General features: G+C 43.3%; 6 protein-coding genes across 6 annotated transcripts; all 6 read right to left on the bottom strand.

Annotated features, from left to right (window-relative positions):
* Nucleotides 1-558: 558 nt before the first annotated feature.
* On the bottom strand, nt 559-2,979 carry LOC308153837 (protocadherin beta-16-like; the record flags this gene model as incomplete). Its single annotated transcript, XM_080527021.1, has 1 exon — nt 559-2,979. The coding sequence occupies exon 1, from the start codon at nt 2,971-2,973 to the stop codon at nt 559-561; it is 2,415 nt and encodes an 804-aa protein (XP_080383147.1). The 5' UTR covers nt 2,974-2,979.
* A 728-nt stretch (nt 2,980-3,707) lies between these two features.
* LOC308153835 (protocadherin beta-16-like) lies at nt 3,708-6,119 on the bottom strand (the record flags this gene model as incomplete). The annotated part of the gene is made up of 1 exon (XM_080527019.1): nt 3,708-6,119. One exon carries the CDS (start codon nt 6,117-6,119, stop codon nt 3,708-3,710), a length of 2,412 nt encoding a protein of 803 aa, XP_080383145.1.
* Nucleotides 6,120-7,182: 1,063 nt separating this feature from the next.
* Nucleotides 7,183-9,597, bottom strand: LOC308152212 (protocadherin beta-16-like; the record flags this gene model as incomplete). Its single annotated transcript, XM_080525136.1, has 1 exon — nt 7,183-9,597. The coding sequence occupies one exon, from the start codon at nt 9,595-9,597 to the stop codon at nt 7,183-7,185; it is 2,415 nt and encodes an 804-aa protein (XP_080381262.1).
* Nucleotides 9,598-10,462: 865 nt separating this feature from the next.
* Nucleotides 10,463-12,868, bottom strand: LOC308153834 (protocadherin gamma-A11-like; the record flags this gene model as incomplete). Its single annotated transcript, XM_080527018.1, has 1 exon — nt 10,463-12,868. The coding sequence occupies one exon, from the start codon at nt 12,866-12,868 to the stop codon at nt 10,463-10,465; it is 2,406 nt and encodes an 801-aa protein (XP_080383144.1).
* A 1,192-nt stretch (nt 12,869-14,060) lies between these two features.
* On the bottom strand, nt 14,061-16,475 carry LOC308152213 (protocadherin beta-16-like; the record flags this gene model as incomplete). Its single annotated transcript, XM_080525137.1, has 1 exon — nt 14,061-16,475. One exon carries the CDS (start codon nt 16,473-16,475, stop codon nt 14,061-14,063), a length of 2,415 nt encoding a protein of 804 aa, XP_080381263.1.
* An 831-nt stretch (nt 16,476-17,306) lies between these two features.
* Nucleotides 17,307-19,724, bottom strand: LOC308153833 (protocadherin gamma-A2-like; the record flags this gene model as incomplete). The annotated part of the gene is made up of 1 exon (XM_080527017.1): nt 17,307-19,724. The coding sequence occupies one exon, from the start codon at nt 19,722-19,724 to the stop codon at nt 17,307-17,309; it is 2,418 nt and encodes an 805-aa protein (XP_080383143.1).
* Nucleotides 19,725-19,981: the final 257 nt, after the last annotated feature.

The raw sequence follows: 19,981 nt of genomic DNA, 5'->3' as shown, positions 1-19,981 counted from the left end.
CTTCATTATTGGAGAACAGTTTCCAAACTCAAATATCAATAAGCATACACAAGACATATCGTGAGTGAAACTGGCTTTGCATTCCACGATATCATATTCAGTATACAAACGTGGAAAGGCAACAGCCAGGCCTGTATGCGAATATCTGTTAAGCTCCATATTTCTTAACACAATGACACAATAACGTTGATGGAAAACAAGAGCTACGTACATGGCTTGTTTTTATTTAGTCACATAGCCTACACACTCATACAACACACTTAAAACAATTATAATAATAATGGTTAAAGTAATATCAACAAAATAGACATTGAAATAGTTTGCCATGAAGTGTAATGTGCTTCGTAAGAGGAGAAACTGTTAACAGATCGCTGCAGCAGCTCAACCTAACTACGCTGTCCACAACCTCTGGTTCTGAAAGTGCTCAAACAAGTAAACACTATGAGGGATTTCATTGTTACATTTCATGGTTACATTTTCAAACACTCTTGAGTGGAACTTCAATAACGTGTTTCCATTCATGCAATGAACTATTTCAGATTGGGCGCATTCTTAAATTCAATCTAATATTAAATGAAAACCAACCTCTAGTGGAGAGTCTGGTTCATCCAGGATGTTCTTTTCACTCTGCATCCGCTGCATCGTCCCTGTACTGGGGTCCACTATCAGTACGTTCTGACTACCGGGCCTGGCGAACTTACAGTCACTCTTTCTGGAGTCAGTCGTCCTGCACACCTCGTAATTGTACACGTGCTGTAGAGTTCCTGTCCCCAAAGTGTCTGCGTAACGCGGTGGATAATACGGAATAACCGGAGGATTGGAATGATAGAGGATGCGAGACTGTCTCCATCTGTATATTTTCACTGATATAATAACCACTAAACACGTGATGAACAGAAATGAGACTACAGCCAAAGACAAGACTAAGTAAAAAGTCAGATTGTCATTGTACTCCTTGTCGTGCGTAAAGTCAGTGAACTCCGAGAGCACTTCAGGGAAGCTGTCCGCCACCGCCACGTTAACATTGACTGTAGCTGAACGAGAGGGCTGCCCGTTGTCCTCCACTACAACAGTGAGCCTTTGTTTCACAGCATCTTTATCAGTGACTTGTCTTATGGTTCTTATTTCCCCATTCTGTAAGCCCACTTCAAACAGCGCCCTGTCTGTCGCTTTCTGCAGTTTATAGGAGAGCCAGGCATTCTGTCCAGAGTCCACATCAACAGCCACCACTTTAGTGACAAGATAGCCCACATCTGCTGAACGAGGCACCATTTCAGCCACCAGACAGCCGCCAGTCTGGACTGGGTACAGAACCTGAGGCGCGTTGTCGTTCTGGTCTTGGATCATTATTTTCACAGTCACATTGCTACTGAGTGGAGGGGAGCCTCCATCCTGCGCTTTTACGCGGAAGTGGAAATCCTTGATCTGCTCGTAGTCAAAAGAGCGCACTGCATGGATGACTCCACTATCAGCACTAACGGACACATATGAGGAGACGGGCACTCCGTTAACCGAGGAGTCCTCCAGTATGTAAGAAACACGGGCATTCTGGTTCCAGTCAGCGTCTCTGGCTTTCAGTGTGAATATAGAGAGGCCCGGTGTGTTGTTTTCTATAATGTAGGCCTCATATGAGCTCCTCTCAAAGACAGGCGCGTTGTCATTCACATCTGATATCTGTAAGGTGAGAGTGACGCTGCTGGAGAGCGAGGGCACTCCCTCATCAGAGCACGTCACACTGATGTTATACTCAGAGTCTCTCTCTCGGTCCAAATCATTATCTGTTACTAAACTATAGAAGCCATTAGATGTAGATTTGATAGTAAACGGAATATTTTCACTTAAAACACAATTCACTGCTCCGTTATTATCAGAGTCTGGATCATGGACACTCATTACAGCTATAACTGTCTCAGTAGGATAATCTTCTGGTATCGTTCTTGATGATGACATCAAATCAATTAGGGGATTGTTGTCGTTAACATCAACAATGTCGACTATTAATTTACTAGAATCTGTGAGACCACCCTGGTCTTTCGCTTTTAGGTCTATCTGGTAGTGTTTGCTGGTCTCATAATCTACCTCCCCAACCAAACGCACTTCGCCATTGCTCTCGTCTACTTCAAAGAAATCTAGAATACCATCGGTATTACTTGATATAGAATATGAGATTAAACCATTTGACCCATCATCTTTATCGGTTGCACTGACTGTAGTTAATAAGGTGCCCTTTTGCGAATTTTCGACTAGACTCGCCTTATACACTGCCTGCGTAAAAACCGGAGCATTGTCGTTAACATCTAAAACATTAATATGTATCTGCACTGTTCCAGACATTTGCGGTTCCCCTCCATCCATTGCAGTTAATACTAAAGATATCTGCTCATGCTTTTCTCGATCTAATGGTTTTTGTAAAACCATCTCTACTTCTTTACTTCCATCAGATTGACCGTGTAATTTTAAAATGAAATTATCAGTTGGATTTAGCAAATATGTTTTGAGACCATTGGCTCCAACATCAGAATCAAAAGCTCTCTCCAGAACGAATTTTGCCCCTATCACAGCCGACTCACTGATTTGAAAATTCATATCATTCATTTTAAAAACCGGAGCATTATCATTTATATCGGTTATTTCAACTGTGACACGATAAAATTCGATGGGATTCTCCAGAATAATCTGAAAATGTAAAGCACAAGGCGTTGTCTGTCTGCATAAAGCCTCGCGATCTATTTTCTCTTTGATGAGAAGGATTCCCCTTTCTCTATTCAGCTCGATGTATTCTGCGCTATTTCCGACATGTATACGAGCTTTACCTGATGTCAGTCTTTTTATATCTAAACCCAAATCCTGCGCTATGTTACCGACTAAAGATCCTTTCGCCATTTCCTCGGGAATGGAGTAACTGACCTGCCCGTGCACTGAACTGAGAGAGAGGACCGAGATGAATAACAATAGACCTACGTGCCGTTTCATTGTTCTATCCGACAAGGTTACCTTATATAGAAAACCACAAGAACCATATAATCCGTATCAGAAACAATGTATTCGATAGATGATGAAATCCAAAAGTAGAAAGTATTTTTTCCTCCGTGTTCCTGTAACAAAAGAATCGCAGCTCGACGTCTCCGTGGTGAGTGCTCTCTGTTACCCGGACTGTGCGCTCTGCGTGCGTCTCTTTCTCTCTAAAATATATCAGATGACGGGGGAGGTACTGCTGCAAATCTGCTCTACACCCACAACACACTGGTCAACAGCGGCCCTATGAGTTCACTGTACTGAACTGCACAAAATCCATAAGCCTACATTTAAAAAGTCGAATAATTTCAATACGTTTAGGCTATTAGTCATCCAGTTTCAAAAATGAATGTCAGTCAACAAATCTAACGCTAAATTCAACAACAATAGAAAGATGTCATAATGTGGAAACATTTCGCTTATTCTTTACTAATACAACACGCTTATGAAGTGACATTTGATTATATGTGTGTTAATGTAGCACATCCCAACACATAACACTGTCATTCGTGCAATAGTCACCTCAATGAGTGAGCTATTAAATGCTAACACGGTATACATCACATTCCTGTAGTTCACCCAGCAAAGGACCGCTGTCCATAGCCCTTGGTGCTGAAATAACCTATTTCATAGCGTCAATACTCGATACTACTTTTAATGTTTTCAAACACTGTTCAAACTAAAATCAAACTTTAATTCACACCAACCTCTACAGGAGAATCCGGTTCATCCAGGATGTTCTTTTCACTCTGCATCCGCTGCATCGTCCCTGTACTGGGGTCCACTATCAGTACACTCTGACTACCGGGTCTGGCGAACTTACAGTCACTTTTCCTGGAGTCAGTCGTCCTGCACACCTCGTAATTGTACACGTGCTGTAGAGTTCCTGTCCCCAAAGTGTCTGCGTAACGCGGTGGATAATATGGAATAACCGGGAGATTGGAATGATAGAGGATGCGAGACTGTCTCCATCTGTATATTTTCACTGATATAATAACCACTAAGCACGTGATGAACAGAAATGAAACTACAGCCAAAGCCAAGACTAAGTAAAAGGTCAGATTGTCATTGTACTCCTTGTCATGCGTAAAGTCCGTGAACTCCGAGAGCACTTCAGGGAAGCTGTCCGCCACCGCCACGTTAACATTGACTGTAGCTGAACGAGAGGGCTGCCCGTTGTCCTCCACTACAACAGTGAGCCTTTGTTTCACAGCATCCTTATCAGTGACTTGGCGTATAGTTCTTATTTCCCCATTCTGTAAGCCCACTTCAAACAACGCCCTGTCTGTCGCTTTCTGTAGTTTATACGAGAGCCAGGCATTCTGTCCGGAGTCCACATCAACAGCCACCACTTTCGTGACAAGATAGCCCACATCTGCTGAACGAGGCACCATTTCAGCCACCAGAGAGCCGCCAGTCTGGACTGGGTACAGAACCTGAGGCGCGTTATCGTTCTGGTCCTGGATCATTATTTTCACAGTCACATTGCTACTGAGTGGAGGGGAGCCTCCATCCTGCGCTTTTACGCGGAAATGGAAATCCTTGATCTGCTCGTAGTCAAAAGAGCGCACTGCATGGATGACTCCACTATCAGCACTAACGGACACATATGAGGAGACGGGCACCCCGTTAACCGAGGAGTCCTCCAGTATGTAAGAAACACGGGCATTCTGGTTCCAGTCAGCGTCTCTGGCTTTCACTGTGAATATAGAGAGGCCCGGTGTGTTGTTTTCTATAATGTAGGCCTCATATGAGCTCCTCTCAAAGACAGGCGCGTTGTCATTGACATCTGATATCTGTAAGGTGAGAGTGACGCTGCTGGAGAGCGAGGGCACTCCCTCATCAGAGCACGTCACACTGATGTTATACTCAGAGTCTCTCTCTCGGTCCAAATCACTGTCAGTTACTACAGTAAAGAAGTTATTCGACGTAGATTTAATTGTGAATGGAATGTCGTCATTCATTGAACACTTAACGTTACCGTTTTCACCAGAGTCCGGGTCCTGCACATTTATCATTGTTACTACAGTTCCAGGTTTAGAATCTTCTGTTATCATATTTGTCTTGGACATAATATTAATAGCTGGCTTATTGTCATTTACATCAAGGACGTCAAGCATAATTTTACACAAATCTGTGAGCCCTCCGTCATCACTAGCTTGAACATGTATCTGATAGTGACGAGCCTTTTCATAATCAACATTTGCTTTTACCTTCAGACTACCTTCGAATTCATCTATTTCAAACATTTCTCGAACATCAGCCAAAGTATTTGAAATAGAATATGTTATCTTAGAATTCGTCCCTTTATCAGCGTCAGAGGCGCTGACTGTCGTAACAACTGTACCTTTAGCTGCGTTTTCAGTGATGGTAGCCTTGTAAATAGGCTGCGTAAAAACAGGAGCATTATCATTGGCATCTAGCACACTAACATGTATTTGCGCAGTGCCAGAAAGCTTTGGCTCGCCTCCATCCACTGCTGTTAATACTAATGAAATCTGCTCCTGTTTCTCTCGATCAAGAGGCTTTTGTAAAATCATTTCAACTATTTTCCCTCCATCTGGTTGATCTTTTAGTTTCAGTATGAAATTATCCGTTTGAGTCAGAGAGTAGCTCTGGAGGCCATTAACGCTGACATCTGAATCCATTGCCCTCTCTAATAAGAACTTCGCTCCGGTCACAGCTGACTCACTAATTTTGAATTTCATTTCTTTTTTTTCAAAATTGGGAGCATTGTCATTTATATCTGTAATTTCAACCGTAGTACTGTAAAATTCCATAGGATTCTCCAAAATAATCTGAAAATGTAAAGCGCAAGGCGTCGTCTGTCCGCAGAGCGCTTCTCGGTCTATTCTCTCTTTGATCAGGAGGACTCCCCTTTCCTTATTCAGCTCGATGTATTCTGCGCTGTCTCCAGTATAGATACGAGCTTTACCGGATTTCAGTCTCTTTATATCTAAACCCAAATCCTGCGCTATGTTACCGACTAAAGAGCCTTTCGCCTTTTCCTCGGGAATGGAGTAACTGACCTGCCCGTGCACTGAACTGAGAGAGAGGACCGAGATGAACAACAGTACTTGCCGTGTCATTGTTCTGTCCGACATTTTACCGTGTTCCATTACACCACAAGCACCATACAATCCTTCTGGAACGGTGATATGTTAGATTTGTATTGTAATCCTTTGGAACATAAAACGATTTGTGTCCTGTTCCTGTAACAAAAGAATCGCAACCTAACGTCCTCGTGCTCAGTGTTCTCTGTAACCCGGACTGTGCGCTCTTTGTGAATCTCTTTCTCTATTTAATATATCGAGATGATGGGGAGGTACTTCTGCAAACCTGACGTAAATCTAAAACAAACTGGTCAACAGCGTCCCTGTGAGTTCAATGAACTGAACTCCACAGTATATCCCATCATGAAGACAATACAACTGATTTAATGTACAAAATGTATATAAATCGTCCTCAAATGTTACATTACAGCTCTATTCTAAAAGTCTGTTATTGTCTAGGACAACTTCAAAGGAAAGATTAAAGATGTATACGACATGAATAAAAAAAACACCTAATGGGTCCAAGGTACTGAATGTATTGGCTGATGGCAAAGTAAGAAGCAATTGAATTGAACAGAAATTAATTCACGTGAACTTGCGCTATGATGATCATAAACTCTAAGAAACTAAACTACACCACTGTGGATGACGTGTAATAAATACATCATTAACACGTTCTGCCAGAAGTGAAAACCTGCTACCTTCATCAACCTGCTCTCGTAGAACAAAGCCATGTGAAAATGGCGCAGGCACGCACGCGCGCACACACACACACACACACACACACACACACACACACACACACACACACACACACACACACACACACACACAGTAAGCAAAGCCGAGTGAATCACTACAATGCTGAAGTGTCGCTTTCCATGTAACAGGTGCTGAAAGTTACCCTTAACGTGTTGAAGAGTGATTTGTAACGACCATAGGTAACTAGAATTCGAACGCTCTTAGGTCAAAGCGAGTGAAAAAACCAGATACACAAAAAAGGTGCTTTGCCATTCAGGCGAAACAATTTAAATAAACCTAATGAGAGATGAGAAATGCATACAACATGAAACCCACGTAGATTACTTATTATTCTGATTAGCGCCAAATTAGATCACATTAGTACACCAACCTCTAGTGGAGAGTCTGGTTCATCCAGGATGTTCTTTTCACTCTGCATCCGCTGTATCGTCCCTGTACTGGGGTCCACTATCAGTACACTCTGACTACCGGGCCTGGCGAACTTACAGTCACTCTTTCTGGAGTCAGTCGTCCTGCACACCTCGTAATTGTACACGTGCTGTAGAGTTCCTGTCCCCAAAGTGTCTGCGTAACGCGGTGGATAATACGGAATAACCGGGAGATTGGAATGATAGAGGATGCGAGACTGTCTCCATCTGTATATTTTCACCGATATAATAACCACTAAACACGTGATGAACAGAAATGAAACTACAGCCAAAGCCAAGACTAAGTAAAAGGTCAGATTGTCATTGTACTCCTTGTCGTGTGTAAAGTCAGTGAACTCCGAGAGCACTTCAGGGAAGCTGTCCGCCACCGCCACGTTAACATTGACTGTAGCTGAACGAGAGGGCTGCCCGTTGTCCTCCACTACAACAGTGAGCCTTTGTTTCACAGCATCTTTATCAGTGACTTGTCTTATGGTTCTTATTTCCCCATTCTGTAAGCCCACTTCAAACAGCGCCCTGTCTGTCGCTTTCTGCAGTTTATACGAGAGCCAGGCATTCTGTCCAGAGTCCACATCAACAGCCACCACTTTAGTGACAAGATAGCCCACATCTGCTGAACGAGGCACCATTTCAGCCACCAGAGAGCCGCCAGTCTGGACTGGGTACAGAACCTGAGGTGCGTTATCGTTCTGGTCCTGGATCATTATTTTCACAGACACGTTGCTACTGAGTGGAGGGGAGCCTCCATCCTGCGCCTTTACGCGGAAATGGAAATCCTTGATCTGCTCGTAGTCAAAAGAGCGCACTGCATGGATGACTCCACTATCAGCACTAACGGACACATATGAGGAGACGGGCACTCCGTTAACCGAGGAGTCCTCCAGTATGTAAGAAACACGGGCATTCTGGTTCCAGTCAGCGTCTCTGGCTTTCACTGTGAATATAGAGAGGCCCGGTGTGTTGTTTTCTATAATGTAGGCCTCATATGAGCTCCTCTCAAAGACAGGCGCGTTGTCATTCACATCTGATATCTGTAAGGTGAGAGTGACGCTGCTGGAGAGCGAGGGCACTCCCTCATCAGAGCACGTCACACTGATGTTATACTCAGAGTCTCTCTCTCGGTCCAAATCACTGTCAGTTACTAAACTATAGAACCCATTAGATGTCGACTTAATTGTGAACGGGATGTTTTCATTTATCTCACAGTTAACTTGACCGTAACTATCTGAATCGGGATCGTTAACGCTGATCATAGCTATAACTGTATTGGGGAGAGAGTTCTCTGCTACTGAACCCGACTTCGAAATCACATTGATAATGGGGCTGTTGTCATTAACGTCAATAACATCTATAATTACTTTACTGGAATCAGAAAGTCCTCCCTCATCCATTGCTTCGATAAACATTTGATAGTGTTTAGCTTTTTCATAGTCAATATGACCAATTATTCTAAGCTCACCGTTATGGCTGTCAATCTCGAACAGATCAGACAGGCCTTCAGTACTACTGGACAGAGAGTAGCTGACCACGCTATTAGATCCTTTATCTGCGTCAGATGCGCTGACCGTTGTCAGCAAGGCTCCTTTAGGTGAATTTTCAACTACCGTTGCTTTGTAAATCTCATTGGTAAAGACCGGAGCATTGTCGTTTGCGTCTAAAACTGTAACATGTATCTGCATTGTTCCAGACAGAGGGGGGTCGGCCCCATCCACTGATGTTAGCAACAGAGATATCTGCTCCTGTTTCTCTCGGTCTAAAGGTTTTTGTAAAACCATCACTACCTTTTTACTTCCGTCTGGTTGATTTTTTAATCGTAGCTGGAAATTGTCTGTAGGTTTAAGAGCGTAGCTCTGTAGTCCATTGACACCAACGTCTGGATCGAATGCACTTTCCAACATAAATGTAGCCCCTGTTCCTGCATTTTCACTGATTTCAAACCGTTTCTCATTCTTTTTAAAACTGGGAGCATTGTCGTTGATATCTGTAATCTCTACCGTTACTCTAAACAATTCCATCGGATTTTCGAGAATAATCTGAAAATGTAGAGCGCAAGGCGTCGTCTGTCCGCATAGCGCTTCTCGGTCTATTCTCTCTTTGATCAGGAGGACTCCCCTTTCTTTATTCAGCTCGATGTATTCTGCGCTGTCTCCAGTATAGATACGAGCTTTACCTGATTTCAGTCTTTTTAGATCTAAACCCAAATCCTGCGCTATGTTACCGACTAAAGAGCCTTTCGCCATTTCCTCGGGAATGGAGTAACTGACCTGCCCGTGCACTGAACTGAGAGAGAGGACCGAGATGAACAACAGTACTTGCCGTGTCATTGTTCTGTCCGACATTTTCTCTGCGATGTCAAACAACAAATACGTTATAATCCTTGAAGTTGTATGTAATTATCCGTTAGTTTTTTGTCACAAAAAATCCAAAGGGAAAATCAATCCACAAATCTGGAACAAAGGAATCGCATTTCGGCGTCTCCGTACTTAAGTGTTCTCTCTTACACGGACTGTGCACACTGCGTGCGCCTCTTTCTCTGTAATATAACGAGAATGATGATCGGGGAGGTTCTGCTGTACATATCTACTCGACAACTGCAACACACTGGCCGACAGCGGCCCTATGAGTTCATTACATTTAACTACACCAAAAGCATCTACAAACTCCTACCTAATCAAATGGAGACCAGACTAAAACATAACATATTAATAAGCATACACGAGACATATCGTGAGTCAAACTGGCTTTGCATTCCACAATGTATAGTAACTTGGAAAATAACCAGCCAGCCCTGTAGTTGCTCATAATCTCTTAACTCCGTATTTTTAACACAATGGCACAAGAAAGTGTATGCTTCTTCTTGCTTCTTCTTATTAAGTCACGTAGCCTAATACAACACGCTTAAAAATGTATAATACTAATGGTTAAAGTAATATTAACAAAACAGACATTGAAATAGTTTGCCATGAAGTGTAATGTGATTCCTGAGAGGAACTGTTGAACAGATCGCTTAAGCACCTCAATCTATAGAATTCTGCTGTCCACAACCCCTGGTTCTGAAAGTGCTCAAATAAAGATAATGAGGGATTTCATATCAGTGTATTCAAATGTTACATTCACAAACACTCTTAAATAACATGCCAGTAACGTTTGAATTCACACAATGAGCTATTTCAGATTGCGAGCATTCTTAAATTAAATCTAAGTTTAATCAAAACCAACCTCAAGTGGAGAGTCCGGTTCATCCAGGATGTTCTTTTCACTCTGCATCCGCTGCATCGTCCCTGTACTGGGGTCCACTATCAGTACACTCTGACTACCGGGTCTGGCGAACTTACAGTCACTCTTTCTCGAGTCAGTCGTCCTGCACACCTCGTAATTGTACACGTGCTGTAGAGTTCCTGTCCCCAAAGTGTCTGCGTAACGCGGTGGATAATACGGAATAACCGGGAGATTGGAATGATAGAGGATGCGAGACTGTCTCCATCTGTATATTTTCACTGATATAATCACCACTAAACACGTGATGAACAGAAATGAAACTACAGCCAAAGCCAAGACTAAGTAAAAAGTCAGGTTGTCATTGTACTCCTTGTCGTGCGTAAAGTCAGTGAACTCCGAGAGCACTTCAGGGAAGCTGTCCGCCACCGCCACGTTAACATTGACTGTAGCTGAACGAGAGGGCTGCCCGTTGTCCTCCACTACAACAGTGAGCCTTTGTTTCACAGCATCTTTATCAGTGACTTGGCGTATAGTTCTTATTTCCCCATTCTGTAAGCCCACTTCAAACAGCGCCCTGTCTGTCGCTTTCTGCAGTTTATACGAGAGCCAGGCATTCTGTCCAGAGTCCACATCAACAGCCACCACTTTAGTGACAAGATAGCCCATATCTGCTGAACGAGGCACCATTTCAGCCACCAGAGAGCCGCCAGTCTGGACTGGGTACAGAACCTGAGGCGCGTTATCGTTCTGGTCCTGGATCATTATTTTCACAGTCACGTTGCTACTGAGTGGAGGGGAGCCTCCATCCTGCGCTTTTACGCGGAAGTGGAAATCCTTGATCTGCTCGTAGTCAAAAGAGCGCACTGCATGGATGACTCCACTATCAGCACTAACGGACACATATGAGGAGACGGGCACTCCGTTAACCAAGGAGTCCTCCAGTATGTAAGAAACACGGGCATTCTGGTTCCAGTCAGCGTCTCTGGCTTTCACTGTGAATATAGAGAGGCCCGGTGTGTTGTTTTCTATAATGTAGGCCTCATATGAACTCCTCTCAAAGACAGGCGCGTTGTCATTCACATCTGATATCTGTAAGGTGAGAGTGACGCCACTGGAGAGCGAGGGCACTCCCTCATCAGAGCACGTCACACTGATGTTATACCCAGAGTCTCTCTCTCGGTCTAAATCACTATCTGTTATTACAGTAAAGAAATTATTCGATGTTGATTTAATCGCGAATGGAATGTTTTCGTTTAAGAAGCATTGGACTTTTCCATTTTCACTAGAATCTGCATCTTGAATATTCATCATTGTCACAACTGTCCCAATTTTCACATTCTCAGATATGCTATTTGTCTTGGACATGACGTTAATAGAGGGAGGGTTATCGTTTGTATCAAGTACTTCAATAATCACTTTACACGCGTCGGAGTGGCCTCCGTGGTCTGTAGCTTGAACGTTTATCTCGTATTTTTTTATTTTTTCATAATCAATTATTCCATTTAATTTTACCACGCCGTTATCTTTGTCGACCTGAAAAAGATGCGATGATACAGATTTTGGAATAGAATAGGTCACTATACCATTCAAACCTTGATCAGCATCAGATGCGCTTACGGTGGTTAAAACGGTGTCTTTTGAGGCGTTCTCTATCACACTTGCCTTGTAAACTGCATGAGTACAAACAGGGGCATTATCATTAGCGTCCAAAACAGTGATGAGAATCTGCATTGTCCCAGAGAGCTGCGGCTCACCTCCATCTACCGCTGTTAATATCAAAGACACATGCTCCTGTTTCTCTCGATCCAAAGGTTTCTGTAAAACCATTTCTACATTTTTAACGCCATCTGATCGACTTAAAGCTTTCAAAACGAAATGTTCAGTTGGTTTCAGTGAATAGCTTTGGAGGCCGTTCATCGCTACGTCATCATCAATTGCGCTCTCCAAGACGAATCGTGCTCCGATTTTTGACAGTTCGCTTATTTCAAATTTCATTTCACCCCTTTCAAAAATCGGAGGATTATCATTGACATCGGTTATCTCAATTGTAATAGTGTAAAATTCCATCGGGTTTTCCAGAATTATTTGGAAATGTAGAGCACAAGGCGTCGTCTGTCCGCAGAGCGCTTCTCGGTCTATTCTCTCTTTGATCAGGAGGACTCCCCTTTCTTTATTCAGCTCGATGTATTCTGCACTGTCTCCAGTATAGATACGGGCTTTACCTGCTTTAAGCCGTTTTAGATCTAAACCCAAATCCTGCGCTATGTTACCGACTAAAGAGCCTTTCGCCATTTCCTCGGGAATGGAGTAACTGACCTGCCCGCGCACTGAACTGAGAGAGAGGACCGAGATAAACAACAGTACTTGCCGTGTCATTGTTCTGTCCGACATTTTACCGTGTTCCATTACACCACAAGCACCATACAATCCTTCTGGAACGGTGATATGTTAGATTTGTATTGTAATCCTTTGGAACATAAAACGATTTGTGTCCTGTTTCTGTAACAAAAGAATCGCAGCCTAACGTCCTCGTGCTCAGTGTTCTCTGTAACCCGGACTGTGCGTTCTGTGTGAATCTCTTTCTCTATTTAATATATCGAGATGATCTGGGAGGTACTGCTGCAAACCTGACGTAAAGCTAAAACAATCTGGTCAACAGCGTCCCTGTGAGTTTAATGCACAGAACTACACAGTGTATAACAGAATGAAGAAAATACAATTGATTTCATGGAGCAAAAGGTATAAATCGTCTATAAACATTACATTACAAAGTACGGAACAGCCACAGTTTACACTTCTGTTCTTGTCTTGGACATTAATAAACCAACTGCTAAATACATATTAAATATGTATACAACATGATAAAACATGTAATGGGTCCATGGTACTCAATGTATTGGCTGATGGCAAAGTACGGAGGCAATTGAATTGAAAATAAATCAAATCACATAAACTCACTCAATGATGATCATGAACTCTATCAGAAACTAAACTAGCCTACACCACTGTGGATGACGTGTAATAAATAGGCTACATCGTTAACACGTTCTGCCAGCAGTCAAAACCTGCTACCTTCATCAACCTGCTATCGCAAAGCCACGTGAAAACGACACGCACGCACGCACGCACGCAGGCATACACACACACACACACACACACACACAACAAACACACACACACACACACACATATTCACACACACACACACACACACACACACGCACGCACACACACACACACACACACACACACACACACACACACACACACACACACACACACACACACACGCACACACAGTAAGCAAAGCCGAGTGTACAGTATTACTACATTGCTGAAGTGTCGCTTTCCATGTAACCAGGTGCTGAAAGTTACCCTGAAAGTGTTGAAGAGTGATTTGTAACGACCACAGGGAACTATAGAATTCGAAAGCTCTTAGGTCAAAGCGAGTGAGAAAACCAGACACAAAAAAGGTGCTTTGCCATTCAGGAGAAAGTATTTAAATAAACATAATGAGAGATGAAATGCATACAACATGAAACCCACTTAGATCAATTATTATTCTGATTAGCGCCAAATTAGATCACACTAGTACACCAACCTCAAGTGGAGAGTCTGGTTCATCCATGATGTTCTTTTCACTCTGCATCCGCTGCATCGTCCCTGTACTGGGGTCCACTATCAGTACACTCTGACTACCGGGTCTGGAGAACTTACAGTCACTCTTTCTGGAGTCAGTCGTCCTGCACACCTCGTAATTGTACACGTGCTGTAGAGTTCCTGTCCCCAAAGTGTCTGCGTAACGCGGTGGATAATACGGAATAACCGGGAGATTGGAATGATAGAGGATGCGAGACTGTCTCCATCTGTATATTTTCACTGATATAATAACCACTAAACACGTGATGAACAGAAATGAAACTACAGCCAAAGCCAAGACTAAGTAAAAAGTCAGGTTATCATTGTACTCCTTGTCGTGCGTAAAGTCAGTGAACTCCGAGAGCACTTCAGGGAAGCTGTCCGCCACCGCCACGTTAACATTGACTGTAGCTGAACGAGAGGGCTGCCCGTTGTCCTCCACTACAACAGTGAGCCTTTGTTTCACAGCATCTTTATCAGTGACTTGACGTATAGTTCTTATTTCCCCATTCTGTAAGCCGACTTCAAACAGCGCCCTGTCTGTCGCTTTCTGCAGTTTATACGAGAGCCAGGCATTCTGTCCAGAGTCCACATCAACAGCCACCACTTTAGTGACAAGATAGCCCACATCTGCTGAACGAGGCACCATTTCAGCCACCAGAGAGCCGCCAGTCTGGACTGGATACAGAACCTGAGGGGCGTTATCATTCTGGTCCCGGATCATTATTTTCACAGTCACATTGCTACTGAGTGGAGGGGAGCCTCCATCCTGCGCTTTTACGCGAAAGTGGAAATCCTTGATCTGCTCGTAGTCAAAAGAGCGCACTGCATGGACGACTCCACTATCAGCACTAACAGACACATATGAGGAGACGGGCACTCCGTTAACCGAGGAGTCCTCCAGTATGTAAGAAACACGGGCGTTCTGGTTCCAGTCAGCGTCTCTGGCTTTCACTGTGAATACAGAGAGGCCCGGTGTGTTGTTTTCTATAATGTAGGCCTCATATGAGCTCCTCTCAAAGACAGGCGCGTTGTCATTCACATCTGATATCTGTAAGGTGAGAGTGACGCTGCTGGAGAGCGAGGGCACTCCCTCATCAGAGCACGTCACACTGATGTTATACTCAGAGTCTCTCTCTCGGTCCAAATCACTGTCAGTTACTAGGCTGAAGAAATTATTCGATGTTGATTTCATTACAAATGGTATGTTTTCATTAATAGAACAAATCACTTTCCCATTTTCACCGGAGTCAGCGTCTTGCACATTAACTATAGTCACAACGGTACCAGGTTTCGAAATTTCTGATATTGCATTCGATTTCGACAGTATGTTTATCGTTGGTTTATTATCGTTTGTATCAACTACCTCAACAATGATCTTACAAGAGTCTGTTAGCCCTCCGTCATCACTAGCTTGTACATGTATTTGATAATGTCGAGCTTTTTCATAGTCTATGTTTCCTGTTAACATCACAATACCACTCTCGTCATTAATTTCAAATATTTCGGGGACATCATCCAGAGTATTTGTAATTGAATATGATATTTTACCATTAGTACCTTGATCAGCATCCCTAGCACTGACTGTGCTTAAAGCTGTTCCTATCGGAGCATTTTCTGTAATGGTTGCCTTGTAAACCTCTTGCGTAAAGACAGGGGCATTGTCATTCGCGTCTAGCACCGTTATTTCTATCTGCATTGTCCCAGAGAGCTGCGGGTCGCCGCCATCGATAGCTGTTAGAGCTAATGACAGAAGCTCTTGCTGTTCTCGATCTAGAGGTTTTTGTAGAACCATCTCCACCTTTTTGCTTCCGTCTGCTTGATTTTGCAACTTTAGGATAAAATTATCGGTTGGTTTCAATGAATAACTTTGAAGTCCATTACCCGCAACATCAAGATCCATCGCCCTCTCTAAAACAAATTTTGCTCCAACCACTGCTGACTCGCTAATTCTAAATTTCATTTCACTCTTCTTAAAGGTGGGTACGTTATCATTGATATCATTGATTTCGACTGTAACGCCGTATAATTCGATTGGATCTTCGAGAGTAACCTGGAGATGTAACGCACAAGGCGTCGTCTGTCCGCAGAGCGCTTCTCGGTCTATTCTCTCTTTGATCAGGAGGACTCCCCTTTCTTTATTCAGGCCGATGTATTCTGCGCTGTCTCCAGTATAGATACGAGCTTTACCTGATTTCAGTCTTTTGAGATCTAAACCCAAATCCTGCGCTATGTTACCGACTAAAGAGCCTTTCGCCATTTCCTCGGGAATGGAGTAACTGACCTGCCCGTGCACTGAACTGAGAGAGAGGACCGAGATAAACAACAGTACTTGCCGTGTCATTGTTCTGTCCGACATTTTCTCTGCGTTATGAAACAACAAACACGTTATAATCCGTAAAGTAGTCTGTAATAATCCGTTAATATTTAGTTGTAAAAATCGAAAGGAAAAAAATCTCCACAAATGGAACAAAAGAATCGAAGCTCAGTGTCTCCGTGCTCCGTGTTCTCTCTAACCCGGACGGTGCGCACTGTTTGCCTCCGTTCTTTCTCTAACATATCGAGAATGATGATGGGGGAGGTTCTGCTGTACAGATCTACTCTACAACTGCAACACACTGGTCGACAGCGGCCCTGTGAGTTCAATGTACTGAACTACACGAAATGTAGATACAAATCCTACCTGATCTCTTGGAGACCTGGCTGAACACTTCAATATAAATCCACAAGACATGTCGTGAATCAACGCGAGTTCTTCGCAGTCCAGTGTCACGTTTAGTCTACTGATGATGTACAAATAAGAGATCAGTGCATGTAGTTGCTCATTGCGTTTAAGCCCCACATTCCTCAATACAATGACACAATACATTTTAAAGCACAAATTTGAGCTAATTAGATTGTTTTATATTTAGCCACATAGCCTTTAAAACAAGCGTACAAAACGGGATAACCCCTTGCCAATGGTTAAAGTAACAGACAGTGAACTAGTTTATCAGAAAATGTAGCCTAATATCTGAAAGAGTATAAACTCTTCAAATAATGAGCCAGCTCAGGCGCTCTGTACACAGCCCCTGGTGCTGAACGCGATCAAAGATGTAAAGGCAATGAGGAATATCTTATGCAACGGTTACAGTTCAGTACATCTTCAATAACTTTCCGAATTACACAACGGGGCATTCTTGACATCAATCTATTTTAAATCAAAACCAACCTCTAGTGGAGAGTCAGGTTCATCCAGGATGTTCTTTTCACTCTGCATCCGCTGCATCGTCCCTGTACTGGGGTCCACTATCAGTACACTCTGACTACCGGGTCTGGCGAACTTACAGTCACTCCTTCTGGAGTCAGTCGTCCTGCACACCTCGTAATTGTACACGTGCTGTAGAGTTCCTGTCCCCAAAGTGTCTGCGTAACGCGGTGGATAATACGGAATAACCGGGAGATTGGAATGATAGAGGATACGAGACTGTCTCCATCTGTATATTTTCACTGATATAATAACCACTAAACACGTGATGAACAGAAATGAAACTACAGCTAAAGCCAACACTAAGTAAAAAGTCAGGTTGTCATTGTACTCCTTGTCGTGCGTAAAGTCCGTGAACTCCGAGAGCACTTCAGGGAAGCTGTCCGCCACCGCCACGTTAACATTGACTGTAGCTGAACGAGAGGGCTGCCCGTTGTCCTCCACTACAACCGTGAGCCTTTGTTTCACAGCATCTTTATCAGTGACTTGTCTTATGGTTCTTATTTCCCCATTCTGTAAGCCCACTTCAAACAGCGCCCTGTCTGTCGCTTTCTGCAGTTTATAGGAGAGCCAGGCATTCTGTCCAGAGTCCACATCAACAGCCACCACTTTAGTGACAAGATAGCCCACATCTGCTGAACGAGGCACCATTTCAGCCACCAGAGAGCCGCCAGTCTGGACTGGGTACAGAACCTGAGGTGCGTTATCGTTCTGGTCCTGGATCATTATTTTCACAGTCACGTTGCTACTGAGTGGAGGGGAGCCTCCATCCTGCGCTTTTACGCGGAAGTGGAAATCCTTGATCTGCTCATAGTCAAAAGAGCGCACTGCATGGATGACTCCACTATCAGCACTAACAGACACATATGAGGAGACGGGCACTCCGTTAACCGAGGAGTCCTCCAGTATGTAAGAAACACGGGCATTCTGGTTCCAGTCAGCGTCTCTGGCTTTCACTGTGAATACAGAGAGGCCCGGTGTGTTGTTTTCTATAATGTAGGCCTCATATGAGCTCCTCTCAAAGACAGGCGCGTTGTCATTCACATCTGATATCTGTAAGGTGAGAGTGACGCTGCTGGAGAGCGAGGGCACTCCCTCATCAGAGCACGTCACACTGATGTTATACTCAGAGTCTCTCTCTCTGTCCAAATCACTGTCTGTTACTAAACTATAGAAGTTGTTTGACGTTGATCTCATTACAAATGGAATGTTGTCTCCAATCGAGCACTTAACTTTACTATTTTCACCGGAATCTAGGTCCTGAATATTCATCATAGTTACGACTGTTCCTGGTTTAGCATCCTCAGATATAGCGCTTGTTTTCGACATTATATTAATAATAGGTTTGTTATCATTTGTGTCAATCACATCAATAATAACTTTACATGAATCAGAATGACCTCCTTGGTCCCTGGCTTGGATGTTAATCTGATAATGTTTAATAATTTCATAATCAATATCCCCGATTAATTTAACCACACCATCTTCACGACCTATTTCAAAAATGTCAAGCGATACTTCAGCAGTATTTGATATGGAATATGTTACTCTACCGTATGAACCTTGATCAGCGTCAGACGCGCTTACTGTACTTAAAACGGTGCCTTTTGGGGCGTTCTCTGTTACACTTGCCTTGTAAACTGCATGAGTACAAACAGGCGCGTTATCGTTAGCGTCGAGTACAGTGATGAGAATCTGCATTGTCCCAGAGAGCTGCGGCTCACCTCCATCTACCGCTGTTAATATCAAAGACACATACTCCTGTTTCTCTCGATCCAAAGGCTTCTGTAAAACCATCTCTACATTTTTACCCCCGTCTGGCAGACTTTGCATTTCTAATATGAAATTTGCTGTTGGTTTTAAGGAGTAGCTTTGGACGCCATTATTGCCAACATCATGATCAAATGCTCTCTCGAGAACGAATCTAGCTCCGTTGAAAGCAGACTCGCTAACTTCAAATTTCATTTCATTCTTTTTGAAAAGAGGAACATTGTCATTTATATCTGTAATTTCGACAGTAATGCTGTAGAATTCCATTGGATTATCTAGAATTATTTGAAAATGTAAAGCGCAAGGCGACGTTTGTCTGCAGAGCGCTTCTCGGTCTATTCTCTCTTTGATCAGGAGGACTCCCCTTTCTTTATTCAGCTCGATGTATTCTGCGCTGTCTCCAGTATAGATACGAGCTTTACCTGATTTCAGTCTCTTTATATCTAAACCCAAATCCTGCGCTATGTTACCGACTAAAGAGCCTTTCGCCATTTCCTCGGGAATGGAGTAACTGACCTGCCCGTGCACTGAACTGAGAGAGAGGACCGAGATGAACAACAGTACTTGCCGTGTCATTGTTCTGCCCGACATTTTCTCTGAGATATGAAACAACAAACACGTTATAATCCTCGAGGTAATCACTAATATTCCGTTTGTTTATAGTGTCAAACATAAAAAGAAAAATACATCCACAAATTAGAACAAAGGAATCACAGCTCGATGTTTCCGTCCTTGTTGCTCTGTATATTCCGGACTGTGCACACTGCGCGCTGTTCTTTCTCTGTCTAATATATCGAGGATGATGATGGGGAGGTACTGCTGTACAACTCTGCTCTACAATCGCAACA

This window comes from Nansenia antarctica (assembly GCF_963989245.1).
Source record: "Nansenia antarctica genome assembly, chromosome: 3".
NCBI classification, from domain to species: domain Eukaryota; kingdom Metazoa; phylum Chordata; class Actinopteri; order Argentiniformes; family Microstomatidae; genus Nansenia; species Nansenia antarctica.
Note: the sequence above shows the minus strand (reverse complement) of the source record. Positions and strands in the feature narration are given on the sequence as shown.